At 51.9% G+C, this 20629-nt stretch overlaps 1 protein-coding gene across 4 annotated transcripts in view; it reads right to left on the bottom strand.

Moving 5' to 3' along the window:
- Positions 1–20629, bottom strand: part of GNB1 (G protein subunit beta 1) — a 65086-nt gene that overhangs the window by 13147 nt on the left and 31310 nt on the right. For all 4 annotated transcript variants that reach the window (XM_074377691.1, XM_074377694.1, XM_074377693.1 and 1 more), the window contains 4 exons: positions 9337–9439; positions 5436–5474; positions 4611–4717; positions 842–905 (listed from right to left, as the gene is read on the bottom strand). In XM_074377691.1, the coding sequence (XP_074233792.1) occupies positions 842–905; positions 4611–4717; positions 5436–5474; positions 9337–9393 (267 nt within the window). In that variant the 5' untranslated portion in view covers positions 9394–9439. The remainder of the gene's footprint in view (positions 1–841; positions 906–4610; positions 4718–5435; positions 5475–9336; positions 9440–20629) is intronic.

Raw genomic sequence — 20629 nt, 5'->3', positions numbered from 1 at the left:
AGTCCAAACATCAGCTGCTGACGCTGTGGCTCTAGTTCTGCCGGCAACTTTCACTGCATGCGAGGGGACAAGACGATGGCCAAAACCAGCCCGACAGTCATGCATACATATGGCCAGTGAGGCAAAGGAGCAGTCCAATCAGAAGCCCGGGCCCTCAGCAACCTCGCCTGGAGGTTTGCCCAAGTCACCACTCAGCCAGGCGGGCTCGCAGGCGATGGCAGAGGGCCACCTGGCCCCGGCTGTGTGCTCTAAGCTGGCAGGGCAGCTATGGAGGCATTTACAAGATAAACCTTCTTTACCAAAGTAACCACACCAGACGTTTCTGTAACTACCCTGCCACACCCCCTCCCCACCGCATCTCAGACCCATCTGTGTCAGCGCTGCAGTCTTCTACCAACATTTGGCATCATCCGGCGAAACACAGCCGCGCTTCCCCTGTCGCGCCCGTTTAGGCCGACGCCAGTTCCTTCCATTCACTGTGATACAACTTCCAATTACCCTTTTAAAGGCTTAAGCGATACTTCAAAGTACAATGCCTTTTAGATTATTTCTTGTAAAAACCAGTACGTAAACAAAAAGCATTTCTGTATTTTGCAACAAAACATGGAATTCCCCAGACTGAGCCCAGCCCTGTGAAGAGATGACAAACCACAGCACAAATGCGCTGGCCCGGCGGGCGCTGGGTCACGTGCCGGCCTGTGTGGCGGCTGCCACCTGACCCCCGTGACTCTGCGCTGAGGACAAGCACACTGCGCCCCCCGCCCCACGCCTCTGTGAGGGAACCCGGGGTCTGAGCGCCCCCCTCTCCCGCACTGGCTTCTCGGGGGCTGAGCAGCCCTACCTTGTTAGTGGTGTAGCTGTCCCAGATGATAAGTTTACCATCCTGCGAGGCGCTGACCAGGAGCCTGGAGGAAAAAGACACAAGCAAACGTCTCAGAACGATAGCAACACAGAAGCTACGGAGGCAGCAGATAAAAACTCCACTTTACTGACTACCTGCATGCCAACATCACATTTGCTTGAGAAAAAGCACACTTACCTGAAGCCAGGAAAAAAAAAAAAACCTGTTAGACCTACTCTGAAAGCATGATAAGAAAATGCTCCCACAGGTAACAGTTCAGATTCAAGACTGCTTATCTTCAAGTGCAGACTGGGCCAGTCACCCCCTTGGTCAGGCAGGACAAGCCGACTTCTCAGAACCCTCCTGTTTGGGTCGTCATACATCAGATCTGAGAGCTACAGATCTTTCATGAGCCAAAGATGGTAGAAAACATTTAGTATATAATTTCCTGTTCCATTTGGACACACAGCCTAGATATAAAGAACAAGTAAGTTTTTAGATCTTCAAAATTTAGGGGCCATTTCTCACCAAAAATATGCCATGAAAATTTCCCAGGCTGAACTAAAACTGGAATCCATGTCTCCTGGAAACTTTCCACCTGCTTTGCACAGACACGACAAAGAGCAGGACTGAGGCTGGCCCAGCAGGAGACCCGTGGCGCTGAGGGTGCTTCCCCTGCGGCTCAGCGGCACCAAGCGTGGGGTCTGTGCCGAGAAGGCACTCCTGTCTCTGCCGGACTGAGGGGGGAAACTGCCAACGGAGAGCGTGTCCAGTGGGCAAAGGAATTTCAAGTGAGAGTGAATTCTGGGAACCACAGCTGCTCATAAGATGCCCTGAAGAACTTCCCACAGACTGCTGTTTGCAAGGAATGGCGAGGAGACTCCATGCAGAGTCCCATGCTGAGATATGTCAATATGGTAAATAAGGAGGAACATTTTTAACTTTAAAGATTTTATCAAAACATAGGTTTCAAGCATGGCAGCCAGAAGCATATTTGGCTCTGTGAACCGATCAGCCTGGAGGTAAAACCACCCGAGTTACCCTGACCACTGACACTTCTCATCAAACCCCGCGTTCCGCGCACCCAGCACAGACATCCTCGACAGGGGCTAACAGTGAGTCTGGAAGGAATAAAAACACTTTCAGCACCGCGTTACAAAACCGATCACAGAACTAAACAAAGTGCAGGCCCCAACCCCATTATTCTGTGGGTGCAATTTCTTAAAGGAGCTGGTGGTGCATCTCGGTTCAGTGATGAGCACATCAGGCACTTCAGACACTGCCATGCATCGGAGGGAGAGTCCCTGCCGCTCTCTCTACTTCTGAGCACCGGCTGAACAGAGGATCAGAGCCCGAGTACGGAGCTCACCCCAGGAGTGTCACCTTCAGAAAGGTCTCCCGGTCAGACAGCTTAGTATCTGCTGACTCGTCCAAGGGTTAGCAAAATGCTAAGCTGCCCCTCATCCTCCTGAAGGTGAGAGGCGACACCCTGTAGCCCCGGCCAGGCGACTGCTGGAGATGGGCTCACGCTGCCCCTCGGCCTTCAGCCAATCACAGCCCGCTACCGCGAGGCCCCGCCTGCCAGAACGCAGGGGCAAGGGCCCGGGCACTGAAAACAGAGGTCAGGCAGAGGTCCAGACCCAACCTCCCCAGGTCTTCATCACTCAGGAGGGAGGGCCGGGCTCCCAAGCCGAGTCGGCTCAGCTGTGTGTCACTCTCGATTCTAACAAGACTTCGGCGGACTTCAGAGAAGGGAGAAAAATTTAACATTAATTCAAGTGACTGAAAGACTCTCCAGTGTTATAAGCAGTAGGCTTGAAGTTTAGCAGTGGATTGCAGCGCCCTGATGAGCGCATCATGAACGTACACAGACCAAGTACGGACACACGCACGCACGGAGACCTCCCCGCGGCATCTCCTGCAGAGCAGGAAGACAGACTGCCAAGCGGTGCACTGGTCTGAGAGCAGCCAGAAGTCACACACACACAGTAAAATAACTAACGTTCATAAATTACAGCTGCGAGTCATGAAAAAAAGTACACTAACCTCTGTTTATAAAGCAGGAAACAGAAAGATGACTTAAGCAAAATGTACATCCCAAATCAAAAAAACATATTTTCTACTTTAAAGAGGCAAAAATTGACCTCTCCAGAAAACATGGCTCTCTAGAAAAAACAATTCCTGAAGGGCTCGTCCCCCTAGGCATCATTCTGGTTTTCTGGGCTGACAGCTGTAAAGCAGAGCCCCCACAGGAGGGCGCACAAGACAAGAGCAGCTGTAAACTGGTGCCACTACCGACCACCCTGTCCGAGGAGGAGACAAAGCCGGCACCTTCGTCTCCCACTGCGCCCCTTCTTGCAGGGGCTGCTCACTCACACCTCCGCACCTGCTCCTCCGGCCACGGGCCCTCCTGGCGCAGCTTGTGGTGGAACCGCATGAACACAAAAGCCCGCGTGGTGATCAGTGCTGCCCGCCTCCTGCCCCGCCCTGTCCTCATTGCCCCGGCTCTGGCCGCACACCTGCCTTCGTTCCCCGAGCACGGCTCTCAGTCCCTGGCCAGGGCGCAGTGATGCGTCAGCGCCCTGGCGCGGAGACCGCTGCCGCCGGGAGTGCACCCCTGGAGGGGGCTCGCGTCGGCCTGGCTGTAGCACTGTCTGCCCGGTGTCCTCGCATCGGGTCGGGGGGCTCCCACAGGTGGAGGGAAACCCCGAAGGTAAGACACCGCCTGGCCATCGTCTACTTCTGATTATACAGTCTAAGGTGGATCGACGAGCGAGGGCGTTTTTTTCTTTCTTTTTCCTTTTTTATTCTTTTTGATTACTGTCGTCATTAAAACGACCTAAGTCAGCTCTCATGTGCATCAGGAACTATCTGGGAGGCTGTACAGAACAAACTGAAGATTGAATCTCTTGTCCTGTAGCTGTTTATACTCAACGCAGAGTTTCAACAACGAAGAGGAAATACGAAGCAGAAAATTCCTCTCTGACAAACATGAAGAAAAAAGCTACTGAAAGGAAGGCACCTGCAGGCTCACGTGAGATGTTTGAAGGAACACGTTACAGTCACGGAGTCGCACAGCATCAAACTTAATTCTCCGGGCGGAAGAGCAGAAGAGAAGGAATTTAAAGCCGCAGCCTCTAAAAGAACAAGAGCCGCGGAGGCTTCGCTTCAGCGCCGCCGCAGGTCGCGAGGGAAGGGGGAGGCGGGAGGGAGGGCCAGAAATGAGCCGGCCGCAGGACAGAGTTCTGAGTAGGGGCAGAGCTTCAGGTGGGGCCGGCAGCCGGGAGGTGTGGCCCCTCGAGAACCAGCAGCAGGCTTGCGCACGGACGCGGGACACACGAGCCGCGATCCCCGGCTCAGCTCAGCCCCAGCACCACATGGAGGAGGTCATGGTCCCAGAACCAGGGCATCAGGACCACAAGAGGGTAGGGCCAAAAAGCCACGAGTAACAGGCTGGAAGGAGGAGGGGCCACGGCACAGAGAGGCTTGGTCGCTTCCCCAGGGTCACACAAGCACTGAGCAGGGGGGCAGGGAGGAAGCGCAGAGCTGGCGCAATAGTGGAGCAGATGCGACAGTGCGCGAGCAGCCCAGGTGAGCGGATGCGCTCGCAGACGGGCACCTGGGCGCTCACCTGGCCGGCTCAGGTACCCGCATCTCTGCCTAACTGTCTCTGAACAGATCACAGCAGATGAGTTCAGGTTACTGTTCCCCAGAAAAGCAGAACAATCCCTGTGTGCATTGTGCGCGGTGGCCTGCTCAGCCCACACACCTGGAATCCGTGCCCCAGTGCATGGCATAGATCTTGGCCAGGTGCCCCCTCAGCGTCCGCCGGGTTCGCATCTGGATTCTTCCCACGGGGTCAATGTTGTTTGTGATCTTAAAAATAAAAGTTACCGCAAGTCAAGGTTCTGTGATGACTGGTCTCACCCGAAGGCTGAAACCTCCTCTCCTCTACCCACCCCCACCCCACCCGGCGGCACCACTGCCCGGGTCCTGCTGGTCACCCGGGCCTCTCCGCCGTGACTCCTCCTCTTCACCCAGGCCTCTGCCTTCCCTTCGGGGTTCTCAGCGAGGCCGCCTCTCTCCCTGGCCACCAGGACCCCATCCCCGCCCCGCCCCAGCGCACAGCACCCGGCGCCGGCCCAGAGCTGTTCTCCCTTGTCCCCCTTCCTCCCACTCACTGGTCACTGCAGCCCAGCTCCTCCTGCCCCTCCAGCGCAGAGAGCGGCCCTTCCCCCAGACTGCAGCCTGGTCAGCCACATCACAAGGTGATACATGGCCCTGCCTGGGACCAGTCACAGCCACCAGGCTGCACATCAAGCTGGACAGCAGTGGCCCTGACTCTGTGCTGCTGCTGCTTACGGTGCAAATCTGCAGGTGCAAAGCTGTTCACTGCAGCCCTGACCTCTGCAATTAAAGGCTTGAGAGAAACTGACCTCACCTAAAAACCACTACTTCCTACACTGAGCACGGTGGCACTCGTGAATGAAAACACGGGGGCAGCGGTCTCACCCCGCCGCGGGCGAGGAGAGCTGTAGCGGTTTGCTCCAGAGCATCCAAGGGGAGGCGGCACGGCACGACCTCTGCGTCTTACCTGGGAGAGAGTTGCATCTGCACATGCTTTCCTGGCGTCCTAAGAGAGGAGAGACAGGGCAGGTCAGTCATGTCTCAGACACAGGTACCTGGTCCGCACCCTCTGCCGGGCGTCAGAAGCAAAGGCAGAGGGTGGCCGGCTCTTCCCTGCTCCGACCCCCAGAGAACACTGCAGAGAACCAGCAACACCCAGGTATGCTCCCAGCCTACAGACCGCCCGTCTGCCCAGCACAGCGCCCCCATGAGCCCAGAGCCAGTGCCGCCTCCCCACCCAGACTTGCACACGGGTCTTGCTCTGTCTGCCCAACAGCCAGGAGCTGTGGGGCCCACAGGAAAAACGTCTGGAAAGCACTCAACGGCCGCCCCAAAGAACTTTTCTCCTAGAGCATGTTAACTAAGGACTTGTCTCCAAGCCAACCACTAGGGCAGACCTCCAAGTAAGAGAGCAAAGGACCGGAGACAGGACACCACGCGCAGGGAAGACTTCACGGCTGCTCATCTTGCTGTTTGTCTTCTTATCTGTAGAGTGACCTCGTGAAGTGACCTTAAAGCTAAAGAAGCCATTCTCACTGCTCTTAAGTGATCGAAGTTACACATCTCAAATTAGCATAAATACGTAAAAGCAAGTAGAAAGCCATACGTGATGAAGGAAGATGAGACAACAGCTTTAAAAGGGTCAAAATTTGAGTGGAGAAGTAATTTTAAGGGAAATCACGACAATTTCTAATAAGAAAAGTGTTTCCGCCACATGGTCTCTGACCACCTGCTTTGAAAATGGCACCTCGCAGGCCCCTGGGGCGCTCAGGCGCGAGGCGCCCCACGCGGCCCTCTAGGTCCAGACCCAGACGGCCTCACTGCTTGTTATTCTTATTTCATGAAGATGGTGGGAACATCCGCCAACCCAGAAGTGGAAAAACATTCAAATGTAATACTGCTATTACAGTGTACCAGATCCTAGATTCCAAATTCAACTTTAATTATCCTAGTAGAAGTCACTGTGCCTAGTCAATCACACAATTAAAAAACAAAGAATTACATAACCAAGCACTTCTATGCCGGCACCTAGACTGGGGTCAAGAGAAGGTGGGGGCCCAGAGCAGCAGGCCCTCCGCCAGCAACGCGTGAGTTCGGCGTGGACGCAGGACTTGTTTCCGAAAGCCATTCTTCCTGACGCTACATACGGCTTCTAATTTTAAAAAAGAGGAACGGGAAAAATTTAAACGGAAAAACTAAACCCCGACTCTGAAGCAGCCTCACCCCATTCGTGCCCAGAGGTCAGAATGGGTTTCACAACGCCCGCGGCGACACAACATACAACAGAGAGAGAACATTTTCAAACCTAAACACAGGAACTCCAACTTGCTCCGCTTCAGCCAGCGAGCACCTGCGGAAGGGAGGTCAGCGCCACCTCAGGCGGCGGCTCCCCTCCCAGTCCCGCGGGGGGGCCTCCAAGGAGACAGCCTCTGTGTGGCCCAGTAGAGACCGACCTTCAGCGCCTCTCGGGTGAACCCACAGAGCGGCCTGCTGGGGCGCTAACAGGGCGGGACTGGTCTGGGGCTTCTGCGCTGTCCGTGCTAGGGGAGGTCACTGAGCACAGCAGGTCCCCTTTCTTCCTTTAACCAGAGGACCACCTCCAGGCCAGTCATCAGCCCGCTCGCGTCCTGTCTGGATGCCCGTCCAACACAGGGCAGCACAGCGAGGCCTCATCCCACGCGGGCCATGCTGGCAGCAGTATCGCACACACGTGTGCTGGCCTCTAGCACCCCGGCTCTGCTGGGTCGCGGGGCTCATCCTGACCACCCGCGGGGGCTGCGCCGTCGCTCCGGACAGTGTCGGCGCCGGCGTGTTTGTGGTGTCTCCCCTCACCCACCAGTAGCCCATGTGCTCAGGATACGCCGTGTTCAATCGGCATCCCTTCAAGAGCCCATGCTTCCTCATGAACAGTCAGAAGTAGGGTGAGACGGTCCTCTGGGGTCTCTCAGCTTGAAAACCAGTTAACGGCGGGCAGCCCCCCAGAGCCACCTACCACCTCTCGTCTGACCTCCTGCGCCCTGCGCTCTTTAACAAGCAAGCACCCCTGGGCGGTCAGCAAAGAAGGACGCTCTTGCCCTTCTTTAAAGAAAGGCTTCCTGTCCCTACACCCAAAGGTGCAACGGACTCAAATGGCCTGGGGCCCTGTGCGCATGGTGTGCAAGGTGGCCTGGCCGCCCTGCTCGGGAGGGCCCGACGGGGGGCCAGGGCCACGTGAGACGCAGTGAGTGTGGGCAGAGGTGTGTGGGCACAGGCAAGACCCCGCGCTGCCAAGACTCAGTAACAAGAGGGGAAAATAATACATGTATTTCTTAATTATACACTGAAATGGTGATCTTTAAGATATCTTGGTTTAGATATGGTTCTTAAAAATTATTTCTACTGTTTCTTTGTACATTTGTAAGTTCCAAATGTGGTTCACACGACAGCCCTGCCCCTAGGACGCCTGCTGGAGCTTTAAAAGAAACGGGTCTAAAAAATGAAGAGAGGAAACACTGATTTTCAGCCTTTTCCCCCCAAATTTGGATTTTTTTTAACCTCTGCCATACAGACTTTCCTCATTTGCTATGAACAGATCTGAATCCACTATTTATGAACAACTTATAAATGACAATTTACTGTTGTCAGAAAAGCAAAATTCTGACGTCTATATTCTGGAGTGTGGCTGGACATATTAAACAAATCTGATCGAAGCAAACCATTAAAAACAGTCTTCCTTGTTTTTATTGAGCTATATCGTATCTTAAATGTCAAGATTTGAAAGTCCTACAGTAAAAGGGTGTTTTCTGTTTCCTACAGATCTCAGATGACTCCATTATCTTTTCTCAAGTTCCAGAAAAATTTGGCTAAAATGATGCTGATCTTTCTTTCTCTCCAATTTCCACTAAGCTTTCTCAACATGTAACAGGTCCTCTAAAAGGAAACAATCAGGCTCCACGCTTACAGGGAGCTCAGAAAAACAAACTCTTGTTTAGACACGTATTGAAAAGTAATGCTCTGGAGGACGGCTAAGCCTTACAGGCAGAAACAAAACCCTCAGAGAGAAAGCTCCTTCACCCACCCAACGGACACAAATCTAAACATACTGAGGATATTTTTTCTGACAAGCCCACCTCCTTCTCTCACTCTTCATATCAACAGCATGAGAGCAGAAACATCTGCTTGTATTAAATGCTTCTGCAGAGAACAGTCATTGGCGGCACCGCCCCACGAAGCTGGAGCAGCGGAGGGAGGACTCCCAGACCACCGCGCAGCCCTCTCCAACAGTCCCCGGGCCCCGCGAGGCACCGGGTGGACTCAGCCCCAGACCAGGACGGAAGATGCGTGCCGTCTCCCTGCAGGACACACGGCTGTGCTCATCCTCAGTCAGACGTGTGGTGTGTGCTCCGTCTAGCAGCTCTGACAGTCGTAACCACCCTAGGAAACATCTCTTTTCAAAATTAAGAACGAATCAGGCACACCCAAAATTCCTCTTGTTGTTGTTGTTAACGCTCTGATTTTTAAACAAGTTTCCTGCCCTCAACTTAACAGTCATGGTGGGGGAGGCAGGGACCATACTCTACACAGTGACCAACAGAATGTCATAAAGCTAATTCCAAGGTTAAGAAAAAAGGAACAGAAGCACCTCTATAAATTCTACGCAAACATTTTATGTATATTAGAACACAAATGCACTAGAAAACAAAACCCTGACAGGAATACGCCAGGCCAAACGTCTATAGACCTGCAGCTGGCACACCCTGGGCCAGACAGGGTTCAGCTTCAACCCCAGACACTGGGAACAGCTGTGCTGTAACCCATCTTCCCCACAGCTGGTAACGCACCACCCGAAATCCAAACGACTATAAGACCACACACACGGGGCTACGTACTCTGATTTGGTTTTTAAGCTGCTCGGCCTCCTGCCGTAACTGGTCAAGTTCACTCATCTTCTGCTCTCAGTGCTCCTTGATGTCACCTCAAAGAATCTGAGATCTGAAAGAAACACAGGCATGAAACAATTAATAATCAATAACTGAGAAATGTAATGAAGCAGGTGAGAAAAGGAAGCTGAAGTTGTGAGGGCTACGGTTTCACTACAAATCAGAGCCCTTTTCTTCAGTAGTCACCGGAATGTATAGTGCCCACCAAGGGCCGGTTAACAAAATCTCAGTACGATCACACACTAGCTTTGTGTAACGGCGACATCTAACAGACTACTCAAAAGACAGCGGTGGGCTGAGAGAGGAAAACTGTGGGAGAGCTCTGGGTCCCGCTGTAAACTCAGAAACCTAAGACTGACGTGTACAAGCCAGGGCCAGTGAGTGAGTTTAGGAAACGGGGTACAGTGGCAACCCAGAAGCCACATCACCAGCACCTCAAAACCACATCAATGATCCTGAACCCACGACTGCCCAGATGATGTCAGAATGTCCACACAGCGATTCCAGAAGGGCTCAGTGTGGTGTCCAGCAGGCCTCGGACTCAGGGACAAAGTGCTCTCCCACCAAAATGGGCCCTGGGACCCGAGAAGACTCAGAACCGCCGCCGGTCCTCACAGGCCCAGCCACAGGCCGAGCACAGCAGCCCTGCCCCACTCCTGGCCCTGCCCACACCCATCAGACAGAGCTGAAGTCAGAGTCAAAACAAAACGGTCCTGTTAAACCAGAGACTCATCTTCCCAATGGAATGTCCTAACTAGGGGCTGCATCTCCGACCAAGTCGGCTGTTAAGTCGGTCATAAATATGGCCGACGGATCACGAAGCTGAAGATATAATTACCAACATCTTGTAATCACTTAAGAACACAATTAGCTCCCACATGCAAGCGCAGCGCATGCAAGGGCCTCCTTTCCTAAGCAAATACAGAGGGAGATTTTTCCATCACTGATTTTGTGTAGAAGTCACAGGGTTAGTATAATATATGCCAGATATTTAATTAACAGTAGTTGTTTATTTTTTTGAGACTGAAACACACCTCGGGCACACGGGTCTGCCACTACGGCATTCAGGAAGGCAATCACAGTGACACCGTTTCAGAAATATTTCTGATCAAAACAGCTGTTTCTAAAGGCATTACTTTAAGTGGATGTCGGAAACAGGGGGAAGCCTCGCTAATGCAGAATCCCTGGGCCTCGGCGAAGTTGGATGTGGGAGAGGCCACACCGTGGAATTTCTATCCCGTGTGGTCAGTCACCATTTCCACATACTAACTCCCAGGACTGCAGCTGGTGACTATTAACGTGTGAGATGACAACACCACCGGGAGAACACGAATCACTTTACAGCAGACAGAGGGCTGTGAGGACGCGCTCCCTGACCACTCACGTGGGGCAGTTCTGGCCCAGTCACACTGCCTGTCCCACGTTCCTGTCCGTTAAGAAGCGACTTCATTCAGTTCTTCCAAAATCAACACGAAGAAAAGTAACAGCTGATGTCGTTGGCCACACTGAGTTACACTGAATCACACCGCTCGCTTCGCCCAGCAGACACTCAGACTTAGCTTAAAAGCCAAGCCAGTCTTTAAAGCAAGGGCAAAACCAACAAATTCCTAGGATCCAGGTCAGCAGGAAGTGCCTTCTGAGATGCTACAGGGTCTTTAGATAAAGACTCAAATTCCAGTGTGAGGTGGGATAGCTCCAGAGATCTTCAAGTATTTCTTTTAATTAGATGTTCTTTTTTACATATTATAAAAGAATACATAAATGTAATCACCAGCCATCCTGTTTCAAACTAGAGAAATTAATTTACTGAAAGCCTAAGTACCTTGAAGATGAGAAGCTCCAGCTGTTACGTCACAAGTTTCAGAAGCCATCCTGACACCTGCCGCTTTGACCTCCATCACAAGCAGAGAGAGCAGCACCAGACCCACTTCTCCGCCGTCACCGAGCGGCACAAACGGTCCCCCTGCCTTCTGCCACAGCCCCTGTGCTGTGTCCACGCCTGAGCCCCAACTAGGGGCTCAGAACCCTTGCTTGTCAGCTTTTAAGAAAAAGGGCGCTCGTACTCGACCACCAAGAAACACGAATGTCCTGAAAGAGCCCGTCTGGCCTGCAACAACCTGGCACTCAGGGCTTCGTTCTGTTGTGTGCGCGTTCAGTGGGGGTGCTGTGGGCTGAGTCAGGGCCCCACGCTCGCTAAGCCTGTGATCTGCCACTGAGCTATTCCCACCTCACCCTGAAATTTTTAAAACATGCCCTTCTTTATTCTTCACGTCAAAGGTGTATTTTCTAAAGTCTAACCTGGAAAAGAAGCTGTCTGTAGGCGGATTCTCGCTGATGAAAGGCCACCGGGCTCTCCAGCGCGCCTGCCTCTCTGATGCCTGGTGGGCACAGGGGCTCACTCTCAAGTGGCCCCGTCCAGGACCACCTCGATGTGGCGCACCCACATCCACGGAAGGACCACCTCCTTCACCTGAGCGCAGGGACCCTGGACTGGCCTCTGGAGGAGCCTGGAGGGACCACATGGCCCCACTCTCAAAGAAGGCCACGCAGCCAATGCTCCCCAAAGAGAAGTCGGCACCCCACGGACAGCAAGGAGCAGGCCTGCTCAAACACACAGCTGAACTGACGGGAGGCAAAAACTCTCCAATCCCCACAAACTAGAGGTCCCTTCCGAAGCTCCTCCGTGAAGACACAGTGACTGAGACACACGAGGCACAGACACTGCGTAAGTGATGCCGCTCTTCCCTCCGTGCGTATGAGGACAAACATTCACGCTAAGGTAAGCAAGCCTTTTTCTATACACCAGAAAAATCTTAATGGTTTTTTCTGGAGAAATTTTGGAGGAATAGTGGGGCAGCTTTCATTTTTCACATTGTCTTATATATATATTTTTTCCTTTTTTCAAAAAAGTTAACAGGTTATCTGGGCCCTGAGAAGCAGCATTCACAATTTTTCCTCCACACTTTTCAGTGTTTTCTTTTTAAAGCTAGCTAATATTAACTTTTTACTGGATGAACTATTAAATAGCACTAAGAACAATAATGAAGGTAGAACAAAAATCTGGAAAAAATGGTCATCATGTGTTAAATGAAAAACAAATTTGTGTGTAATTATTTTAGCTATTTTAGAAGAACAGTAACAAAAATACCGAGTTAAAAAAAAAAGACATTTAATAAGACTAACAGCATTTCTGTTAGAATTATTGGTCGTATTTTTGTTTTCATTTTCCAAACACTGGAAATGCAGTATATATTCCCCTCTGATAATAAAAATAAAGGCACATTTTAGAAGTCTTACTTACATGAAGTCGCTTCTGCTTTTCTCTTCACCACTCTTAGTCCCCAGAGCCCCTGCAAGCCCCACCATCAGGTTTACATGGCCGGGTCCCTCCTCTCCCTCAGTGCCAAAGCCTCGGCTAAGCCGCGGCCACGCTGACTCAGCGCCCGGACCGCCTAATCCACTAAGACAGGGCGCCGAGGGGCTCACGTCGTCCGGCATGACCCACATCTGCCACAGCTTTCACTTGGAACATCTGTTTTGGAAATACGTCTCAGAAATTTAAGGAACTTGAAAGCAAGTATGTAAGGTGATCTGTTCCTACGCATACTCGTAAGTCAAGGTGTTGACATAACTTTTTACTTAGGTATTTCACACCTGCGGTACTAGCCATCACTTCATGACCAACAGGGGACACGTCCCTCTAACCAAGGCCCCTGCCCCAGCGCGCCAGGATTCACACAGTCACTAACAGGGACACCCAGGTGGAAGTTCATTCACGACAAAATGGAGTGACTGTATCAAAATATAGTAATTTCAAGTTCTGGTTCTGCCACACACAAGGAATCTGACTTCCACCAACTTACTGCACAGTGGGAATGGTGCTGCCCACACCACAGGCCAAGATGCAGATGAACCAGACAACTGGAAAGGGCTCCCTAAGCCGCTCAGTGACTGGAGCACAAAGTGCACCTTCAGTGGAGCACCCCTCCCCACAGACAGACACAGAGACACAGACACACACACACAGAGACACACACACACAGACACACACACAGAGACACAGACACACAGAGACACACACACACAGACACACACACACACACAGAGACAGACACAGACACACACACACACAGACACAGAGACACAGAGACACACACACAGACACACACAGAGACACACACACAGAGACACACACAGACACACACACACACACAGACACAGACACAGAGACACACACACACAGAGACAGACACACAGAGACACAGACACAGACACAGACACAGACACACACAGAGACACAGACACATAGACAGACACAGATACACACACACACACACAGACACACACAGAGACACACAGAGACACACACACAGAGACACACACACACACAGACACAGAGACACACACACACAGAGACAGACACAGAGACACAGACACACACAGACACACACACACAGAGACACAGACACATAGACAGACACAGATACACACACACACAGACACACACACACACACACACACAGAGACACAGACACAGATACACACACACAGACACAGACACACACACACACACACACAGAGACAGACACAGATACACACACACACAGAGACAAAGACACACACACACACGGCCCCTGGCCCCAGGCTCCCACGCTGTGCTGAACTTTTCACGTAAAAACCAGCCCCACTGAGCATCCAGTGCCTCGTGTGGCAGGAGGCTCCTACCTGCTCATCCACACCAGTACCACACCTCACCTCCAAGACGAAGCAGCATTTTGAGAGGGGGAAGTTTGCATGAGGAGTTTAAATCAATTTCATCACCTTTTTCTATTTTTTTCTTTCACTCCCAAATCCAAGTTAACCTCCAAAGTTAAGACACTGCAACTCCAAGGGGCAACAGAAGGCAGCCCCGCCCCTTCTTCCAGGACACAGACTGTGTGGACGGTGCTGGAAGCACCTGGGGCATCCCCGGTGGGTAATGGGTGTCACTGCAGAAGCCTGGACAGTGGACAGTCCATCCACATGGCTCACCCAGTTGTCCCTGTCATTCAGATGGATGCTGACATATTAAAGAATAAAATGACTGTCTGAAATTCACTTTAAAACAAGGAGGGAAAGGGGTGAGGGCATATAAAAAGCCAGACTGACATGAGCTGAAACTGCTTTAGATTGGCGATGGAGCTCCCTGTAACTTCTAATGTACTTCAATTTTCCACTGTTTTTTTTTTAATGTTAAGAAACAGTGGATTTTGATTTAAAATCCCAATGTAGACTTTTTAGAGAAAATCAGGAAGATCTGAGTATGGTCTGGGGATCTGATGACATGAAGGAGCTGCTGTTCTTTCCTCTGGTGTCACGAGGAGACTAAAGCCTTAAACTGCCAGAAATGCTCCTTACTCATGAGAGAAGTGAATGATTTGGGGACTCTGATAGGAAGGAGGGAGATTAAACAGAACTAGCAGAATTCTGCAAATGCTGGAGCTGGATGATTACATAAAATTCTGCTTTTAATCTATGTTTGAACATTCTCTTCATAAATTTTTTAAAAGGTCATTATTTCTTGGTATTGTTTGACAACATGACTAGCGTGTATAAAATCTGTTATGTATCTCTTGGTTTAAAAATACGGGAACACAGGTGTCCCACGAGCAGATGGTGTGTGTCTGACGTAGAGACCCTGTCACTTCAGCTGGCAGCTTGTGAGAGTCAATCCCAGGAATCCCCAAATTTGTCTCATCAACTAAATGGTTAACTTTGGAGGCTCATATATCCATGTTTCAAATGTGATAAAAATTAAGTTTTGGTGAAACATCACATCGGCTTCTAAGAAGCAGCAGGCAGAATACTCAATGAAATACAAAGCAAACCATGACAAGTTTTCATATGAGCGACCAGACGGTAATGGAGACTCAGACAGGAAAGCTAATTACGTACTAAACTCTCATCTGGTTCTAGACTAAAGGATCCAGCAAATGTTTACACGTGCTTTGAAAACTGCCGCGTGTGTTGCATTTTCTTAGGATGTAGTGATTTACATACTCTGCCCCCAACATCTAAGATATCTCATGAGATTTTCCTATTTCTCGACTTTCTGAGGCCAATTTTAAAAGAAAACTCACAGCCTCTCAGCTCAGTGGTTCACGATTAGATAACGCACATATAAGAGGCTTTTCACGTTCTTCATTTGTGGACCGAGCGGCATGATCTCCTCAATTTACTGTTTAACCCCCAACGTGAGCATGTCTCCTGAAGCATCAGAACAATGTAAAACAATTAATCATCCTCCCCTGAAGCAAATTCATATGATAATCATGTATCGGTTCCATAAGCAGAGAAAGAAGAGACAACACGATCTATGCATAAAAGTAAATTTACCTATTGGCCGCCACAAGGCCCCAGCTAAGGGAAGAGCCTCACTTCACTTTACTACCTTTCAGACACAAAGTTTCTTGCACTTCTCAAATCACAACAAAACCTACACAGATAATTCATAAAGTCACTGACAGCCAAATGCCACTTACACTCAAACTGAACTTCTGGGAACCTGAGGTGTCCTTTTAGGAAACCCAGACATCCTGGCAGCGGGACAGCCCCCTACGTAGTACCAGGTCGCCAACCTATCTGCTGCCCTGTGAATGGCTCCCACACCACACCAGCACGTGCCTCCCTGATTCCCCAGGACCCACGCCAGTCCTCAAGGGACAGAAGAGTCACAACAGGGCCAAACGTGCCCACAGGGAGCTCCTGTCTAAGAAAAATAAACCCCGTACCTGGCAACAGCAGGAACGTGCTCCAGCTCCACGGACAGACTGCAGAGCACTCAGCCTGTCTTACGACACGCAAAGTAAAACAAACCCTGCCTGCGAGACACCTCCACCCTCCCTGCACAAGACGGCCCGATCAGGCGGGCAGCCACATCGCAACTGCAGAATCTGCAGTTACTGGCTCAGACCCGGAACTCAGAGGCACCATTCAGTTTTACCTGCACACGCAAGCTACAGACCGCTGCTCTGCAATGCCACACCTGGAAATCACTGAAGAATTTACATTTCAGAACACATCAAAGTAAACCTGATAGAGAAGTATATGCTACTGAAAGCTTGTAATAGTTCCAAACATCCTGGTACTGCACCAAGTAACTCAGAACTCAGACTTATTTTATTTAAGCCATAATATAAATACTATTTTGTGCCTGTTAAGAAAAATTCTCGAACTACAAGGGAATTTGAAACTCAGTTCACCTCACACTTCTAGCTAACAAAGCACCAGATGGAGGAGGAGGAGGAGGAGGAGGAGACCCTCGGAGGCCTCTCAGCCCCTGGTGCTGACAGCACAGGCAGCCCAAGCCAGGCATGGCCACAGGGGGTAGGGGGGCCCGGAGGGTCTCCCTGACCGCACGCTGCCGGCTGCTACCGCAGGCCCTCACGCAGCCTCCGGCCTACGAGCCCCAGGAAGCGTACGAGGCTCGTGTGCGCCTGGAACTTAGAGGGATGCTCATTTCGGGCTCTTCTCCTCCTCCTGGTCAACCCGCCCGCCCCTTCCACCAGCCCCCTTCCCACAGCAGAGGCACCCTGACCCTCGTGGCCCCGCAGGGCTGTGTGTGCAGGGCTGCCTGCGCTTCCTTCTAAGCCAAGTCCCTCCTCCTTCCCACCCGCAGGCAATGGCCGAGGTCTGTCCAGGACTTGAAAAGCGGGCCATGGGAGCAGAAATCCACACGTGCAGGATGCATAAACGGGGAGACGATGCCCTACCCGACGCCCCACCACCCAGTGAGCAGGCCGTCCTGGGCTGCTCCTTCCAAAACTGACTGTAAACGCGATGGCCTGCAGCCCGCATCTCCCCTAAAAGTTACAGAAAATAGAAGCTGGCATGTACTTATCAATATACATTAATTTCCTCTGACTGGGTCTTGGTTTTCAAAGAACAGCTGATTCCTCGACACCCGACACCCTTACTGAGCGGTTCTGCAGCAGGAAAGAGCAGCCTGACCAGACTCGCAGCCCGGGCTGAGTCCAGCAACTCTGTAATTCTCATTTTTTTTATCAGCAGTGCTCTTGGTTTTACTCTACAAACTCCTTTTTCACTTCACTCATACCTGTTTACTGAGCATCTGCCATAGACAGAAGACGCCGTGGTCCCTGTCCTCAGAAGCCAGAGTCTAAAAGAGTGACAGACAAACGTGGCTCTCAGGATCTGGTTCGGAAAGGCTCTGGGACTCCACCACGTGGCCTCCTGACTGCTTCAGAACGACAGAAGAGGTGACTCCCCCGTACTCCCAGGTCGCAGCTGACTCGGGGTCCCCTGCTGTGTGTCCACCCCATCTGAGGAGGAGGTCCCACCACCTGTCCACGTGGTTAGCGGGAGGACACGGAGTCACAACCTACCCGAGGTTCAGTCACAAAGAGCAAGACCACGGCTCTGACCTAGGCCCCCTCCACAGTTAACCACACCGGCCCCCTAAGCAATTGGTCACTGGCTGGTAACGGTCAAAGGACCACCTCCTAAATGCCTGCTCCCACACATCCCCCCACCAGGACAAGCGCTCTGCCAGCGACGCAGTGGGCGTTAACACTGACCTAGCCCGTGGAGGGCTTTTTCCTTCCCGCTGCAGGTGCCCCACTAGGGGCAAGAGGTCTTAGCGTCTCTGCTTCGAGACACAGCATCTTAAAACTGCTTCCCACTGGAGGCCGCTGGTTCTGGTGAGCCCGCTACTTAGGTGTTAGTTTCCGGGTGTGACCTCCTCCAGGCTCAGGGGCCCAGTGCCTGCACACCTGAGTGCCCATGTGTCTCCTCCAAGCAGCCGAGCTCTCTAAGCAGATGTCGTCCAATATGAATACAATGTGAGCCACGTAGGGAGTTTTAAATGTTCCATCAGCCGTATTAAAAAAAGGTTAACATTAATTTTAATAATATATTTATTTAGCCCAATATATGAAAAGTGTTATTCCAACATGTAATCAATTTAAAACAATTACAGATGAAGTATTTCACGTTCATTTGTCTTACTACAGTTTTCAAATCCAGGGTGTGTTTTGTGCTCCACCTGGGCGAGCCTCATTTCAAGTGCCCTGGTCACGGTGGCGGCCCGGCTGGCACTGCCCGCCCGTCTCCTCCCTCACACAGCACACATTCACGCAGGGGCCAAGCCACTTCACCGTGTCTCTAGAAGAGCAGGAACCAGGCTCTCCCTGCAGAGAACTGACGCCCATTTCCCCAAGCCAGAAAGTGAGGAGACGAGGAGGTTTTCCCAGACTTCGTTTTGCTTCCTCTGCGGCACCTCCTGCTCCAATTCCCTCGCGGGCCAGGCGTGGGCCGCGGGGACTAAGAGCGTCGTCACAGCAGGGGCAGTAAAGTGCGGGAGATGGCGCTCAGGGCCGGATGGAGACAGGTGAGTGCGTGCTGGACAGCAGCTCTGAGTCCCCTCACCCTCTGGAACTGCAGGGAACAGCCAGGGACCCTTTCTCCTGAGCCCTCGTTGTTGATGCGCCGTGAAACCCACCTGCCCCTCCATCCTGCCCTCCCTCCAACTTTGCGAGCTTGTGCTGGCTTCCCGGGTGGAGCACAGAGCCTAGTACATACTTCATGATGGAACTTCAATGCATCAACCTCTTCAAACCTGCTGAGGCCAAGCAGGAAGTCCCATGTTTGAGACTTTAATTATCTCAGAGCCAAACTTCACACATAACGAAGCAGCGGAGGGCACACACCTGGAGGGAAGGTGCAGCAGAAAGGCGGGAGGACCAGAAAGCAACCCCACAGCCCGGGGGTGGCAACCTGCACACACCTTTGAGGGGCCACAGCCCCCCAGCCTGGGGGATGCCCGCTCTCTGGTCACTTGCCCCTCCCCCCACCATCTTGCAGAGAGGCTCCAGCTCTACATTCACTCCCCGCAAACGACGGGGACCACCCTGGGCTTCCCACGTGCCTTCGCATGCCCCGCGGCTGAGGGTGCACGTACGGGCCTCAGTCCTGACTCTCATCCCCAGGGGCCTCCAGTAAGTTGCTAGCACGTCTCCGGCTGGGATCTCGGTGTGAAAGCGGACAGAGCGACAGCTGCCTCGCACACTGCGGGGCCTAGTGAGGACCCACGCACAGTCTTCAATACCCGACTGAACCACAGCAAACGCTCACTCAACACGACCTGTTGTCAAAGCAGTAACAGGACTTTCAACCGGAACAACCTAAGTACCAGAAAACGACCTCCTCCTCCACCGGCCACACTGCCACCCCGTCAGCAGGGCAGGCCCTTCTGCACAGCTCAAGACCATGGGCAACGCTGGCCGCCAGGTGACACAGGGGCTCGCCAGGAAGAGGGGAGACCTGCTCACGTGCTAACTGCTCATTTAGTTTTAAAAATATCTGTATGGAAGCTCAGTAACACAATGAACAGGTATGATCTGACACATTCTGACACACTCAACACCTCTGAGACCACCGCCTCAGCTAAGGGACAGATCCCCACCCGAAAGCCTCCTCCTGCCCCTCTGAAATCCCACCCCCACCCCCTGCAACCACGAATCTGCTTCTGTCACCACACGTAAGTTCTCATCTAGAATTTCATACTCATGGAATCACACAGCATGCACCTTCAGGTCTGACTCGGCTCCCTCAGCGCTCAGCCAGCTGCTGCACCTACAGGGCTTCACTATGAAACGGGCTTTCGTTTCTCCAGGGTGAGCACCCAGGAGTGGACTGGCCAGGTCTACACGGCCAGCACACAGGTAACACGCTAAGATGCTGCCAGACTGTTTTTCTCATCCCACCATCAGCGAGGAGAGCCCAGCCCCCACACTCTCGTCAGCACATGGTGTGGTCAGTCTTTCTAATTTCAGCCAGTGTTAAGAGATGGTTAGCGGTGTCTCACTGTGTCTTTTTTTTAATGGAAAGATTCTTTAAATTCTACAGTGCTTCATAGTTTTCAGAAGTTTTACACACACAATCTCCTACAATCCCGTAACCACCCCGTTTCCCTCACCCCTACTTCACCGCCCCTTCCCTCTCCCCGAGGGTAACCACTGATTTGTTCTCTGCATCTGTGCGTCTGCTTCCTTTCTGTCTTATTCGCTAGTTTGCTGCATTTCCTACATTCCACAGATAAGTGACGTCACACAGCATTTGTCTTTCTCCAACCTGTTTCACTCGGCATCATGCCTTCCAGGTCCACCCGTTGCTGCAAGCGGCTCGTGTCCTCCTTTTCTGGGCTGAGTAGCGTCTCCCTGGTGGCTGGTGATTGTGATTGTCT

Source organism: Camelus bactrianus, chromosome 13 (genome assembly GCF_048773025.1).
Source record: "Camelus bactrianus isolate YW-2024 breed Bactrian camel chromosome 13, ASM4877302v1, whole genome shotgun sequence".
Taxonomy (NCBI): Eukaryota; Metazoa; Chordata; class Mammalia; order Artiodactyla; family Camelidae; genus Camelus; species Camelus bactrianus.
This window is presented reverse-complemented; position numbering and strand designations above follow the sequence as displayed.